The sequence below is a fragment of the Anarhichas minor genome, unplaced genomic scaffold, assembly GCF_050575085.1.
Source record: "Anarhichas minor isolate MPS153535 unplaced genomic scaffold, ASM5057508v1 ptg000080l, whole genome shotgun sequence".
NCBI lineage: Eukaryota > Metazoa > Chordata > Actinopteri > Perciformes > Anarhichadidae > Anarhichas > Anarhichas minor.
In genome coordinates, this window is record NW_027466526.1 from 3797501 (window position 1) to 3813874 (window position 16374).

General features: G+C 45.8%; 1 protein-coding gene across 2 annotated transcripts in view; it reads left to right on the plus strand.

Moving 5' to 3' along the window:
- Positions 1-16374, plus strand: part of znf407 (zinc finger protein 407) — a 133515-nt gene that overhangs the window by 67622 nt on the left and 49519 nt on the right. For both annotated transcript variants that reach the window (XR_012949542.1, XM_076081474.1), the window contains exon 6: positions 14606-14772. Coding sequence is in view for 1 of the 2 variants with exons in the window: in XM_076081474.1 (XP_075937589.1) it covers positions 14606-14772 (167 nt within the window). In the remaining variant the exon portion in view is untranslated. The remainder of the gene's footprint in view (positions 1-14605; positions 14773-16374) is intronic.

A 16374-nucleotide genomic window follows, 5' to 3' on the forward strand; every position in this document is an offset into this window, starting at 1 on the left:
GTGTGTGTGTGTGTGTGTGTGTGAGAGACGAAAGCGTGTTGGTTCTCTAAAAAGCTGACACACTTAAATGCTAAAATCTCTACCTCCGTGGTCTAACTCGCCATTAGCTGAAGCACACCACCACAGCCTGGTAGCAGCAACTGTGACACAATGCCAATTATAAATCTGGGCCTGTGTCTTGCAGTAGAGAGGTCAGAGGTCATCTTAGCTCCTTTACAGTGGTGTTGTTCGGCCAGTGATGTCACATCAGCGCTCTTATCGATGTGTCGTTGTCGGTCACTCTAACGTCCGGCTCCTTTGCCGCAGGGTGCAGCAGGGTCCCATCGGCTGCTATTACTAATAATAATGTTAGTTAGCCGCTGACAGCTCGTCCCACAGTTAGAAGCCACTCGTCATGTCGGAGCGACGTGACCTTGACTCGCGGAATAAATCTGCAGCGGGAGTTTGTCTTCTCACAACATCGTCTACCTCATCTCGGTAGTGCAGCTCAGACAGTTCCCTCCAGCTTTTGAAGTTTTTTTTTTCTCTTCACCCCCCCCTACGAATGATGTCACCCGCCACTGAAACCCAAGTGACATTACTCAACCGGACAAGAACGGAGAATGTGCACAGTTCACCTTCGTATTCATTTCACATCCCGCGGCTCAAAACCAGGCAGTTAAACAGTGACACAGTTGTGCGGCTAACTGTTGACAGTGGTTGGACATTATGCACAGTGGGACTGGGGGGGGGGGAACTGGGCTGCTGCCAGCCTGTTTTTCTTTTCTATTGAAACATCAGACTGTCATGGCAGAAATGGATGTTGCCAGGCATCACTAATGAGCCAATTAATCAATGAATTAGCTGAGCAGCGATTAAATTAATGCGAGCTGGACGGGCGAGCGGCAGTCGTGGCTATATCCTGGGGAAGGTGATTAACACGCGCAGAACAGGCAGCGATCAACAAGGCCGCTAATAAGTTGGACAACTTCCTGAACTTTTTCTCTTTTCGGCTAAATATAGAAGAGCTTCATTCGTTTTAATGTGTGTGGACTAGAGACGTATTATCATATTTTCCCGTGTGGCCACAACGCATTGCTAACATGCCGTGGAACTCGAGAGAGATTGAGATGTTGGTATCTTTTTTTTCTCCTTAATTATTTCTGCCAGTCTATAAGTACCATCTTCTGAAGCAACTTGCACAAACAAGCAATACATATACACTTCCACAGCATGTATCTTCAGTTCATAAACAACGTAACCTAATGTGCACCGTCACCACATAAGTTACAACTAATATTCACGACCCAAACAAAAGATCTCCACTGAAATCAGTTACATGACACGAATAGAACAATGTCCTTAATATAAAGAATGCTTTCCCAAACATTTCTAATGATTAGATTATAATATTTATGAAATTAATATTTATTATTCATCAGTAAAAGAAAACAAAATCTTTTAAATCTTATGAATACTAACCCCTCACATACACCAAAACTGTTTGTTGTACGAAAGATGTTTAGAGCTAAACTTTTGCATAACTGATAATTCATAATTCATCTCCATTTGGGTTCATTTTTGGTCAAATAAATTATTGTAAAACTTGACTTTTCCTCATTTCAATTCTGCCCCCTCAAAAAAAAACTTGCTCGTACTCCAAACTCACTTCTGTAAATATTTTCCTCTCATGGCTTATTGCAAGAATCAACAGCTGTACATATGAAGTACAGCAAGTACGTATCTTCTGGTGTCTGATGTGCCTGTGCTGGCTGCTTGTTTCTAGTTTCAGGCGTTGGACATCATATGAGGCTGATCCATCATGGTTCAGGACGGCGGTTCCCAAAGTTGGGTCTGGGGTCCATGCAGCAGACAGTCTTGAGCAGACTGTAGGGGGTCCTTTAGGGACAATGAGGAACCGTCTGCATTACAATTCACTGGAAATCACTCCATTCAGAGAATGTAGAAAAACTACTAGGACTCCCACAATCATCTCCTCATGTGCAGCGTAGATAGTCCTACAATTCATCTCTTAACCATTAATAAAAATGTTCCCTCGTATCCCAGAAGGACTGAAAGTGTATGCAGTACCCTGGCGGTCCATGAGGCCTTTCACCAGGTCCACCTCAGATCTGGAATACTTTGGGTGGATATGTGTGTCTTCGCCACCGAGAAATGCAGAACTCATCACAATCAGCTCTGTGTGGGCCGACGGTCCATCTCCCCATGTCCAAAGTCTCAAGCCACCCTCCACAATCTGCTTGAGCCGAGACATTATAGTGGGGGGGGGGGGGCGTTGGCGGCGTTGGAAGGAGGGGGGGCTCCCTTGATTATGTGACATCCTCCGGAAGACCGCTGGAGTTGTTTCCTCCATTACTTAGAGGGGGGGAAAAAAGAGGCCTTTTCACTATTGAGACTGTCACTCTCAATTTGGGCTAACGGTAAGCATGCACAAGGCCTCCTGGATATTCCCCCCCCACCTGCTCTCAACCCACTCCCATTCACCCCCCCCAACACACACCCACGCCATCCCACGCTCCCCTCCCCCTGCAGCGGATCGCCGTGGTGACAGTTTGATTAGATCATCAATCGTGGCCGTTAACAGCGGTTTTCCTGAGCACCTGGACCGCCAGGTCACAGCTGGCTCTGAGCTACCGCTGTCCCCCTGACCCAGACATGTGAGTGTGTGTGTGCATGCGTGTGCGTGCGTGCGTGTGTTTAAGTATGCTTGCTTCCAATTGTTTTTCGGGTCTGCAAGACCAGCTCTTTGTACTGTATTTGTGAACTTTCAAGTGTGCGTATTTGTGTGTTGCATAGTCCTGTGTGTGTCAAACATGGTGGTGTTTGTGCGCATGTCTGCACGTTTCCATGTGCAAGCACAGTTGTGTTTGTGCATTTGTCAGCGTGTGCGTGATGTTGAAATGACCCGAGTGCATGATTCAGTTCAATACAAATGAGAAATACATTTCCTCAGGGGGCCTTTAGACCCACCTTGGTATTTTCTGATGCTTTTTTTCATCCGACCTGGGAGGTGGAAACGCTAATGAATGTTTTAATTCTCTGCATAGGTTGGTGAGGGGCCTACTTTGTAGAGACGACAGGTGAAAATATGAATGTTTACGCGTGCTAAGAGACAGCAAGAAGAATAGAATTAGAGGAATTGAATAATACAGTAGAAACAGAGGGCACATCTGTATCTGTGCGGTCTCTACCAACTACTTTCCAGAGTGCATTGTTCAGTGTTTGCAGATATCCCAGATAGCAGTATGCAGCAGTTATGGCTATTCATCTGCAACACCACACACACACACACACACTTCTTCCCGTAGCAAGGACCCAGCGCACTTCACAAACACACACAAACATAAATTCACCTGCTTCCCCGCGTTGTCTTCGGCGGCTGTATCAGGTTCCTCGTCGTTCTGGTAAAGCAGTTAAATTTATGGGCTAACAATAATGGGACAAAGTGTGTGTCTCATTGCGATTCCTCAGGTATCCCATGATTAAATAAACGTCCCCGGTCTTTTCATAAAGCTTGTTTATGGCAGCGTGGCACCATATGCTGCCGCTTCCACCCCACCCACCCATTTCTTCCTCTCTCTCTCTCTCTCTCTCTCTCTCTCTCTCTCTCTCTCTCTCTCTCTCCCTGTTTAGTTCTCCCTCCTTCTCTTTGTCTCTCCCTCCGTTCCTCTCCACGCTTCATACACTGCCCTACACTGCCTCTACCAGATGCAGGCTAGCCATTATTCTGTGGTGGAGAAGCTAAAGTTGTGAATTAACATGTAGAAGCCATTACAGAGTGATGATGATATCCATCTGCGCCGTTCATAGGTGCTACTTAGTAAATTGTCTGCGCTGTAATGGCACAACAGTAACAATATGAGTCTGTTTTATCAACTCTACGGCCTGTTCCCATCTTTTCTGCTGAGGAGATGCTCAGGTGTGACTTATTTGCTGGATGCCGCCGAGGATTTGGTTCGCGTGGTTCGACCACGTTGGTCAGAGCAGTGTCATGGAAGTGGTTACAAATGCTTAAGATTGTCCCGTCATATTATTGAATTTGTTATTAATTAGCAAACTTCTTGTCGTCTTGTGTTGTCGCACTTTTGTTATGCTGGTTGACAACATATGTAATTTATCTGCCTTTTTCTTAAATTAAAATGGTCTTTAACATTCAAATAAAACCAGACAATATACAAAAAAAAGTGAATTGTGATGAGAGCAATCGTACTGAATCTAAATGAAGCTACAGTAGTTGTTCGTCTTAGCTCTTAAGGGAAGTCGGCACGTCAAATGTAGCGGATCGTTTCATAAAATGTTCAAACACGGAGTGTGAAGATCATGAAGTAATCAACGGCAATTACGAAAGTGAAACACACATAAACCCCGATGCTCATGTCGAGTCTTCCTCTGAAGAGTCCGTGACACTGCGGTCCTCTGTGGCCGGACAGTTTTGACTACGCAAACAACAGCCAAAGTAGCAAAAAGTTGGGACTGGTAATTAATTCTCCAAAGCAGTGTACGACTGCTTGTGTGTGTGTGTGTGTGTGTTTGTGTGTGTGTCAGGGGATGGGTGGGGGAAAAACAACAAGCAGTCGCTACAAAGCAAAGTCAGAAAAGCAATTAACTCCTCCAGCCAGGACATGGCAGTAAACACGTGTGATGGTTCACTATATTGTCTTGTTGGGCTCCTGGAGTTGCGTCGTGGTTGAAGGCCAGAGACAGAGACACTGAGTTTGTACACCATAGACTTTTGTTGTGATTATTAATGGCTGTTTCACATTAACCTCGTCTTGCTAATATGCTCAACAATGGCCCAAATCACCTGAGCAATGAGGATGATAGATGCGGGCCTGTCCCCCCCCAACTCGCCCAGCCGACACTGTAGCAGCTACCCCTACTATCCCCCCCCCCCCCCCCCCCCCCCCCCCCCTACCCAATGACCAAGATTAATGAAACCTCCGCCGTTTTTAATTAGCACGGCCGCAGTCATCAATTACGTCTGCCCCACCCCAAATACAAATATTGTTATATTTGGGGGGGGGGGATTCTTGATTTATTTCATTGTGGTGGCCGAAGGAGTGAGATGAATGGCCTCCCATCATGGTCATTTGCAGGGATGAGGAGGAGGAGGAGAAGGGAAGGGAGAGTGGGGTGGGTAATAAGATCAGTGGGGAGGTAGGGAGGGAGGGGGGAGGGAGGCACGTACAGTACAGTAGAGGACATGGACGGGGGGCCAGCCGGGGAAAAGCCAAGTCTACAGGGAAAGACCAGTCTGGGTCTCAGTGTCCCCGTGCAGGGATCTGACTCCAACTGTCCAGGAACTTAATTAGACTTTCCTTGAACCCCGGAGCGGCTCTGACACCAGCTTTCTCCAGCCGGTACGAGTAGCTGGAGATTGTATCGTTCAAGTACCAGTCAAAGTACTCCTTGTTCACGCCACATATTATTAGCCCGTCACAAAGGACTTTCATCGCCTTTATTCCTTTGATTTCCCCCTCTTCAAAATCTACGAAGCCACGATAAACCATTCAGTTGCACTTTGCTCAAAACAAGCTTTGTATATACAATAGGGAAATATTTCAATATTAGTCACATTTCTGCACGTGTGACATGCAAATCTGTTTCGTCGGAGCACCACTTTTAGTGAAGAAGACACAAGAAGTCACATTTTAGCCCCGTGTGACGGCTAAAAAAAATGTTTGGTCATCCGGCACATAAAAAAGTTTCTCGCAATTTTCTCTGTTACCAACATTTCTCCGGTGCTGTCTGGAGGCCCTTTTCGCACATCCCCACAGCGTCCAACTCATTTTTTTTATTGCTCCGGCACACTTTGCTTGTTGTTTGTGCACATTTTGCATGATGCTTCTTCAGGAGTTTTATTAAGTTCTGCCCCTTGCAACGCTCATATTGCTCTCTTAACACCCTATCCTGGCTTTGCCGCTGTATTCGTCAACAGTTTCTTAATCGGATTGTAACTTTTTTTCCCCCCCTGATGCCTGATCCAGAGATTCTTTATTTTTTTACGAGTATCATACCAAGTATTGGATGTGAGTATTTGTTAGCTGGATCATTACACAGGTCCCAAAGGGGCGTCTCTCGTTGCTGTAGTTGTTATTGTTACTTGAACAGAGATAATTAGTGTGTCAGAACATCGGGCCAGCGTTTCACGCTGTCAGCTTTGATGCACGTTGGCAGGCAGGTTAGGGTTGCTGGCGGACGTTACACCCCGTGTGACGGCTTATGCACTAAGCAAAGGCACTTAATCAGTACAGATAGGTGCTGAAAATGAGACCGTGTGAGCAAATGACTGCGCTAACACTTAATGTGTTCGTCCTTGTGAGGAGAAACAGGGACTTGTGCCAGACGGACTCACGTAGTTAAATCCTGCCGTCCGGCTTGTTCTTGTTTCTTAGTGGGGGAAAGAGAGCAGAGAGGTATTTGTGTTGAATCTCAGGCTTCTTCCACATTTATTTTCTTTGAGGGGCTTCAGGTCTGCTGGCTCTCGCTCAGGCCCCGTCTAGACTTGCTGGTCTTATATTAGCATTCTTACATGAACTGAGTTATGAAGAAAAATAAACTCTTCTCTTCATCACTTTTTCAAAAAAAAAGAAGAAAAACTATTGTCGACTGGTTCATAAATGATTAAACATTGTGCAGCTTCTTTCTGCAGTTCCTCACATTTGTTAATATCTGACCAGGACGTGTTGTTATAATAATGCACGTATGCTGCTTTATGACTTGAAGATGTGCGCGGCTCACTGCTGTGGTTTGGGAGTTTGGGGGGTTTGCGCTGCGGCCAGCCGCCAGCCGTTCCACTTGTGCTGGCCACACACACACACACACACACACACACACACACATATTTTATACCCTTACTGCCACGGCCATCGCCTGCCCACTGACTCCAGAGAGAAGGGTGGGAAACATCTTGAATATTTTATGAAGCTCGGGAACCCCACCTCTGTTTTCCCAACCCAGCAAACCACCACCGCTGTGTCCAACACACACGCACACACACACACACACACACACGCGCGCATACCAGCAGAAAACAGAAATAATGTTTTAAATGCAATCATTGTCAGGCCCAAACAATGTCATTTATCAAGGGAGCATTTGGGACTGTATAATAAGTTTCACATTATTAATACAATTTTTCATCCTCTGTCAAGCCTATCTGATTTATGGCACGCGTGTGATCTAAGGTGATCATTGAATTACAATTCCAGTAATAACAGAGAGAATGGACCTGGTCTTTTACTTCTGTCCAGTGGAGCGCACGCACACACACACACACACACACACACACACACACAACCAATCCTGGATAAACACGGCAATTACACACAACATACAGCAATAGTCACAGCCACCCTATCTGTGTTATAACTTTTACCGCTCATACCACGGAGCAAATTTGCAAAATATTAGTTTGGTAAACCAATATGCCAGCTTCCTAATTTCAGTGAAAGACAGAGGGGGGGGGGGGGGGGGGGGAGAACAATCAAATGAAGCTAGGCCCCTGTTAATTAGATAAGGGACAAAGCTCATTATTTTAAAATGATATTGAGGCCCAGAGAGTAAATATGAGTGGCCTGTTAGGGGCTCGGTAATGGGACGGGAATGCACGTCGTTACGGGGCCGAATGATTTACAGCTAGATGCTCTCTGATGTATAGACTGTACCTTTTATTAAGTGGCTGTCGTTACGGTCACTGGCTCAGTCATTTCCCTTTGTGTCTAATCAAAATCCATATCCAGACCCGGCCGCTCCAGACCCGGCCGCTCCAGATGGGGAAGAAATCACGGGAATGTCTGCGTTCCTTTTTTCGCACGGCCACCTTCTCTAAACTCCTTGCACCCCTCCTTCCCCTCCCAGCACTAGGTGCAGATAATATAATCTAACAAACGGCAACAACAAATGAACAAATAGAAATGTGGAATTCTTTTGAGGTAATTGGATAACAAAGACAGACTCCCATCATAACATTTGGATCCAGCTTGAACAAGTATTTGCACTATTAGCAGTCATGCTTTCGCTTTATCAGATTTGCTGGCTGTTGAGGGCTCGCTGATCGGCGTCGTACATCATCCTGTTTGATTTCTGTTTCGAGCGGATTTGGGGGAAGCTGCTAATTGGATTTGCGGGAGTCTAGCCCCGGTTAAAGATGGTAAACAGCAGAGCAGACTTGTCCCCCCAACTCTCAGCCCCACGGGCTCCGAAAAAAACGCCAGCGCTCCTCAGGATCGCCACAATTTATGACACATTTTCTCTGTATTCTTAAAAGATAATTAGGTTTATCACCCATTTTTTTTTTCCTCCTCTCAGCCGCCCTTCCTTTCCCTTTTGTGTACCTGAGAGCACACAATCGCAGCATAAAAACATAAATATTTCTGCAGCACAGCAGCGCTGGCAGGTGAGCCTAATGAAATTCTAGGAGTGTAATTTGATTTACGAGGCGCTAATGCGGCCTGATATTAGAGAGAAAAAGCTCTGATACGGCTGCCTTGTGCTGTATTTAAGGCCTATCAGAAGCCTGATAAAGAGCATCCTGTCCTCAGCACTGCGGCTGAGTTATTGTTGCAGATATTCATATTGATAGTAATTCTTCCCGACGCAATTTAGTGCCGGCAATATATAAATATGGAGATAATAGTTAATTTTGGTGGCTGCTCAGATTGCGACGCTTTAAATTCAGGAGTTACAAAAAAAAAAAACTTTGAGCTGTGAAGCATCTGGACACTTTTTAAAGTGCCGCTTAAAGGATGGTTGGGGGGGAGGAGGGGGGGGGGGCCTTTGACCGAACTCTGTCACACAAATCAGATTTCCGGCACTTTTCAGCGGCTGCTAATTTCCGCATGAAGCTTTTTGGAGCTCTTGATTTGCAGTTTTTTTTTTTTTTGGTCGAAACCTTTTGATTAATAGCCTGAAATGCGTAAAACCTATTAAGCCTTTAAATTAACTGAGTCTGGAAACAAGACATCACGGCAGTAAGCGCATACACTCAGAGAAAGAGATCATTTCGGGCCGTTTTGTTCAGAGTCATGTTGTTTCATTCTCTTGCAAGTGTGCACTAAGCGTGTGTGTGTGTGTGTGTGTGTGTGTGTGTGCACACTTCCCGGGCTCAAATTTAGGCCTGTGTGTTTCAAAGTGTGTTTAGGACTATTGAGCTATGGCTAATAATAAAAACAGGCAATAACAGGGCCACCACAGAGGGACCTGGCCTTTGTGCCTCCCTGCTCCCCCTCGCTCCCCTCTCCCCTCCATGACACCTCCTCCTCCTCCTCCACATGGCCTCTCCCCACCCCCTAAGTTATGGGCTGAATAACAGCGCAACAATATTAAGATAACATTTCCTGATTGTTTGTCAGGCAGGAGGCTCCTTCACCCCGCTTTCATCACGTCCACCGTGTTCATTAAATTGACAATTTGTATTTGCCCTACAGCGGGATAAACAGGAGCTTATCTGATGGGCCTGGTCTTTTATTATTTATTTCATTATCTTTTTCTCTCTCTCTCTCTCCTCCCCCCCTTTCTCCAGGGAGTGAAGGTAAACATAAATCAGCAGCAGCATCTCTGTTGTGTGCCGTTGTTTGTATTGCAGTCATATGCAGCAGCAGTCCTCTCTCCGAGGAGCTTCATCTACAATACTCCACAGACGCATGTGGCCTCTTCATGGAGGTTTTTAGCTGTTGTTTTGTGTGACGTGCTGGCGGGCACACCCCTGCAGGTCTCGCCGTGATATAACTCTTTTAAAATGCTCTGCTGTTGGGATAATTCCTGGACTTTGTTCCTGAGAGATCCGGCTCTTCCTTCCACAGTTTGTTCAGCTGTTGTAGCTGCACTCAGGCCAGGGATGGTTGTCTGCGTTCACTTGAATGTTAAACTAGCACCACCCGGGGATCTGATTTGTGTACCCGCCGACCACATTGACTCCAGCGCTTTCTAAAGCATTTCTCCTAAGCACCGTGAGCGATGATGTTGCCCGGCTCGATATCTTAGCTCGGGAACAAGCCTGTCGTCGGTCTACATTGTGCAGGCAAACGAAAAATAACGAAGCCGGCGCGCTTACTTAGGAAACACTTGTCCCAGAAATGTAATCTTTTCCCCATTTTTTAGCCAACACCCCCCCCCTTTAATCAGGTTTCAATTGACTGCCATTTGAGGGAAGAGTCTCTCCTCAGACGCATGTATAGGTCCGAACCCAGTCAGACACCATTTAAGGCTTACTCAGTCTTCCTCCCAATATCTTGGAGAGCTCAGGGCCAAATGATTTAATCTTCATTCAGCTAATTTAGTCTGGATTTAAGCTGCCGGGTTGTCGAAGTGCAGAGTGATGGAGTCTGAAAACAGGATGAGAGGGAGAGGGAGAGGAGGGGAAAGCGGAAGGAAGGAGGGAGGGAGACGGAGAGCGAGAGAGATAGAGCGATGGAGGGAGAAAGAGAGAGAGAGACTAGGGGTGGAGGGAGATGGGGGGGCTGAAGATGATGATCCATCCTGACCCTAGTGAATGCTGTCATGTTCCTCCCTCTAGGTAATCTCTCTCACTCACTCGCTATTTTGCATGTGAAAATGCTCTCCTGACAGTTGCATATCAGATACATTTTCTCCCCCCCCCCCCCTCTTTCCCTTCACCAAATAAACAACAGTCTTCACTTTGAAGTTGTCTGTTTGTGTCAGTTTGGCTTGAGGCGAGAGTCGGCCTCTCTCCCCCTTTCTGTCTTTGTGTTGCAGTGTGAGAGCATCGGCGGATTGTTTCCTCTCACCGACCGGCCAACACAAAGCAGGGAAGGAACCCTTAACTGTCCAGAGAGGCTAAAACAATTAATCCAATCAATTAAAAAACAACAACATGACAATTGATTAAAGTGACGCTCCACAGCATGAAACCAAACTCAGCCCTGAGCTACAACATACACAAATATCAGTTTTATTTCTCAATTTTTGTATGATCTTTATCATACAAAAATCATATTTTTTTTAAATCAAGAACACACAATTACACGTTACACACACTTTCTGCAAGATCCCTCTCAACAAGCTCCACCTCGCCACTTGGGGGCGATAGTGAGTTTGTGGTAATGAGTCATGTCTTTTTTTTACCCCCCTCCAACCCCTGTTAGAGGTACAGTAACTGCTCCTGAGGGATTTCTATCACAATCACGGCCAGTGTGGCCTGTGATGTTCTGACAGTAGCCCTGTATGCCTGAACTGATGACAGGATCGCACCACAGTATGGATATGCTAATGAGTGACAGTATAGACACAGTAGCATGCAGCTTTACCAACGTACAGGCAAGAGGCCCACCTGGGTCTTTGAATAAATCTGCGCGGGGTGTCAATCATGTCGCGTTGCTTCGTGATCAGAAGGAAATAGAAAGGGAGGAGGCAGTAGAGAGGGAGAGAGGGAGGAGAAAGCAGAGCTATAATGACTGGAAGAGAGCTGGCTCATGATTATAGTTTATTCCCGATGTGGTCTCTGCTGATCAGAGCTCAACAGTTATGTGAAAAAGCCAAGGAGCCGTCGATGCAAAGTATCGCAGTTCACCCTTTTTTTTGGAGTGTTTTTATGTATATTTCTGTTTTAAGATGTATAACAGTTATATATTGAATGTGGTATCTCTAGCATGTGGTAATTCATCATTCAAAATTTTAGTCCTGAAAAGACATTTAAAAAGACTAATAAATCCATACATGAATTTAAAACTCAACACACAACGCAACTTCCTCCTCAGTCAAATGTTATGCTGTTCATGTATTTTATTTATCTTGTGATTCGGCACATGTGAATGTAATTAAGTCATTGTGATGTTAGCAGTCTAGCAGTTAGTTTGGGGGTTTTTTTTGCCTGAGGAGGACCTCAAAACATGCCTTTCTGCTGTAGTTCTGTGTCCAGTTCCTCTCCCACAGACGTTTTGTAAATGCACACAGCTGTGGACACGACTGGCCAACTATAATATGTACATCGCAATCCATCTGTTTTCATTAACAACACCCGAGTACCTGCAGGTTCCTCAAAAACATGCAAAAATCAATTTGCATGTTTGTCATGATTGGTACACATTCGTACATGTAGCTTCGAGAGCAGAACCTTCCATTTCTTATTTCCTTTGCTTCATTATATACACTTACCAAAGCCACAGACGTTTGCTTTCCATCCCTAAAATTCCCTAAAAAAGTAACAGTTTCAGAACTTTCTCAGGCTGTGTTGAATCTGAAATAATGCTGATTTGGCAGCATCTCTGAATTAATTGTGGTTGTTTTGTTGGTTTCTAAATTCAGTTCCCGAAAGCATTACATGAGATATTATAAATTGGCAGACCTCTCTTTCTCTCGTACTTCTGTCTGTCTCGCCCATTCTCCCTCTATTATACGCACGCATACACAAATTCGCTCAGCCTCTCCTCTCTCTTTTTCTCTCTCTCTACCTCCTACCTTTGGTGTGTTTTGCATGGCGCCTGGCTGTTTAGAGGCAGTATGCATATGTATGGGCGAGACGGTGGATCGTGACGGGATCTGACACGCGGGGACAAGATCAAAGCGCTCCATCTGATCCCATAGAAACAGACGCAAACCCTCCTCTCATCCTTACAAAACCCCCACTGATAGTCAACTCTGCCAGCCCTGACTCCTCCATCTTCTCTCCTCTCCTCCTGCCTCTCTCTCTCTCTCTCTCTCTCTCTCTCTCTCTCTCTCTCTCTCTCGGTTTTTTCCCCCCCTCCATCCCAGCATGCAGCGTGCCCACGTCAAGGCCCGCCTGCCTGCCCGACTTTGCGATTACGCCCTGTGATAAACAACGGCCCGTTTAGCTCATAAAGCAGGAGTGTTGTGCATAATGCTTACAATAAAAGATAGCATCTCTTCACTCATCTTATTTACCTCTCCCACGGTGGCACGGACGACGGGCTGTTCTATATAAATACCGCAGGGGAGGGGAGGGGGGGGGGTGGAGGAGGGGAGGATATACAGATGCGGACATACATCTGTTAGTCAAATAAAGTCTCTGCCAAGTCGGTTGATGAGAACGGGAGGAAATCGGGTCTGTTTGAATCTGCATCTGAGCTTAGAGCCAGGTGATAAAGGCACCATTTTAAAAGCTCCATCCTTCTTGGTAAGTGAGCTTAAAATGTCCTCTGAACCAGCATGGGATGACATCCATATCACATTTAGATTCATCTTTATGGAACATATAGATTGATATGGAAGCCAGAACACATTTTCCTCTCTATCTCCCTCTCTCCAGCCCCCCCCCATCTTTAATTCCCTCTTTTCTCTCTTTTCCCTCCCTCCCTCTGATTCTCCTTTACCCCCCCTTCTTCCAGTAAGGAAGATGTATGAGTTTGAATTATTGATTCAGACACATGCTACATGCTGCTTGGAGTCATTATTTGTTCAGGTGAGTGTCATGCTGCTCGCTATGAAACAGATACCACGGGGATTAAGCGACACAATCAGGATTTAAAGACAGCCGCCCTCCCTAAAATAACATGGCCCTCGCTGCAAGACGAATGCTCCCCAAAACCCGACTTCATTTGTTTATGACTCGCACATTAGTCATCTGTGTCTAAATTATAGCGCTGGGGTAAAGATTAATTCAGGCACGGGCTTTTTTTTCTATTGTTTTTACTCCGGCGAGTTTCTTGAGGCTGACTAACACAGCAGACGAATATAGGTGCAAACATCCTACACAATGTAAAAATATATATATATATATATAAAAGTAACAAAACACAGCTTTTGTTGGATGCTAGGTGTCGGCATGAAGAGCAGACGGATAGCCAGACTTAAGAAAGAACACCATACATACACAGTAGTCACATTTTAGTACTCAAAAGAGGCTTTTGGCCCCGTACGACAGAAGGACGCTTGCCACACGTGATAAACCAGGCCTTTGCATTTATTTGGATTGACACTGACTATCCAAATCTGAGCAGATTTTATGAGCAGAGGTTGGAAGGACGTGTTTGTCGAAACGTTCAAATGGAGGGAAGCTCTGATGCAGGAGCCTTAAGAGAGAGGCGGGAGGTAAAATGTTGCTAACTGTTCATTTAGCCCTGGCTAAGTGGTCAGGGACGCTGGACAGGTGAACTTTATTCTCCCCACTGGCCCTGCGGGGGGTGTGTGTGTGTGTGTGTGTGTGTGTGTGTGTGTGTGTGTGTGTGTGTGTGTGTGTGTGTGTGTGTGTGTGTGTGTGTGTGTGTGTGTGTGTGTGTGTGTGTGTGTGTGTGTGTGTGTGTGTGTGTGTGTGTGTGTGTGTGGACTGTAACAGAATTTCTCTAGTCCTCTGGGCCCTGGTGCAAAGCAGAGAATAAATGGTGGAGGTGGCAGGCCAGGACAGAAAAATCAATGCCTGCTTATACAGACATGACACACCAGCAGCCAACTGCATTCTGTGTGTGTGTGTGAGTGCGGGCGTAGATGTACAACACGCAGTCATATGGCCCCGTGTTCTATGGCCGTGAGTGCAAGTACCCAGCAACCCCCATTTCCTCTCTCACAGGGTAGATTGTCTAGCATTTTACGTCAGCTTTGGGATCAGTAAATAACTCTTCGTTTTTTTCCCTCCCCTTCCTTCTCCTCCTCCTCCTCCTCCTCATTCCCCTCTGCCTCGCTTCTTCTGCAGGAAGTTTGAATGCGAGTTGTGCGATCGCTCCTTCAGTGAAAAATGGGCCCTGAACAACCACATGAAACTGCACAGTGGGGAGAAACCATATAAGTGTGCCTGGCCGTCCTGCCACTACGCCTTCCTCAACCTGTCAGCCATGAAGGACCACTACAGGACACACACGGGTGAGACGATGAGAACGAGTAGCCTCCACCATGAGCCATTACTACACTGCTCCTCCATAAACACGCTGACTGACACCCTCAACTGCAACATTCATGGGGTTTGCTTTTTACAGGCAAATGGTGTTTTTACGAGTTCGGGACAAAGGGTTACTTATCAAGAAACACGATACTTGGATCAGACAAAATGTACTTTTTCATTCTTCTATAGACAAAATGAAGTTTATGTGTTTATGTGTGAAAATCTCACATTAATTATGAATCTTCACAGCTTTGTTTGGAAAAAAAAACATACACACATTTTTGGCCGATAATATCCATGACTTGTCCATCTGTACCGATTTTCAACATCCAGAGAAAGTGGAGAACTAGTTCTTGGCCATCTTTGCAGGCACACTTGTCGGATGGTTAAGCCCTTACCTCCTGATCCTGATAGGACCGTCGCATTCATACCACGTTATATCAGCCAATTATGTCTGAATAGAGACAATTGTTTGCCAAAGAGAGAAGGGAAAAGATGTTTGGCTCTCATGTTTGTTTTTTTTGTTTTTTGCAATCCTCCAGACTTGGAGGGTTGCTAGATGAGGGAATTAAGGTAGTGTGTGTTCCCCAAATCCAACTGGTTGTCATGTGTATTTCCTCAAAATCCATCTGGTCGCCAAGCGTGTCTTCCCCAAACCCAGCTGGTCAGTAAGTGTGTGTTCATCAAATCCATCTGATTCTCAAGAGTGTGTTTTCCCACAGCGATGCGGTCCAGTGTTTGTTCCTCTATGAAGCGAAATAGGGAAAAAATAAAACATTTAATGCTAAAAAAAGCTGGATTAGAGGATAACTCAATGAAACAAAAGCGTTAAATTAGCATTAAAATCTGTGGGTACTGTCATTGTGTAACTTCTTCTATGTGCAGTGCTTTTTCTTTGAGATTCAATCCTTCCTTTTCATATCTGTACGTACGGTGCACTTGTGGGACTGAACTGAGTCGTGCTTTTTCACTTGCTAAAAGCTTTGGATAGACAGATGGTGCGGTGGGAGGATACTCTCTTGAATAATCGCCCCCCGATAGGAGCCCGAGTCGGGCTTTCTGAAGGTGTCTTTATGCTGCAGCCCAGCAGCTTCCCCTCGGCCTCAGTAATGTCCCACACACGGCTCCTTGATGCCCTTTTAAGTCAATGACAGAAGCAGCAGCAGCCAGTGGCCTGACAGCCTGACTGAGCGCTTGCAGGAGAGCCCTCCATCCGTCACGGGTGCCTGCTGTGTGTGTGTGTGTGTGTGTGTGTGTGTGTGTGTGTGGGTGTGGGTGAGAGCGAGTGTAAGACTTGCTGGATGTTATTTTAAATGTGTTTTAACAGTGATGTAACGTCAAGGCGCCTCTGACATAATTAGGCGTTTTATTTTCATTTGTTTCCAGCCCTCATCATTCCCCATCAGGCGGCTGGCGTCACACTGTCACCTAGCTGTCACCTGGAGAGGCGTAGGGTGGTGCTGTGTGTGTGTGTGTGTGTGTGTGTGTGTGTGTGTGTGTGTGTGTGTGTGTGTGTGTGTGTGTGTGTGTGTGTGTGTGTGTGTGTGTGTGTGTGTGTGTGTGTGTGTGTGTGTGTGTGTGTG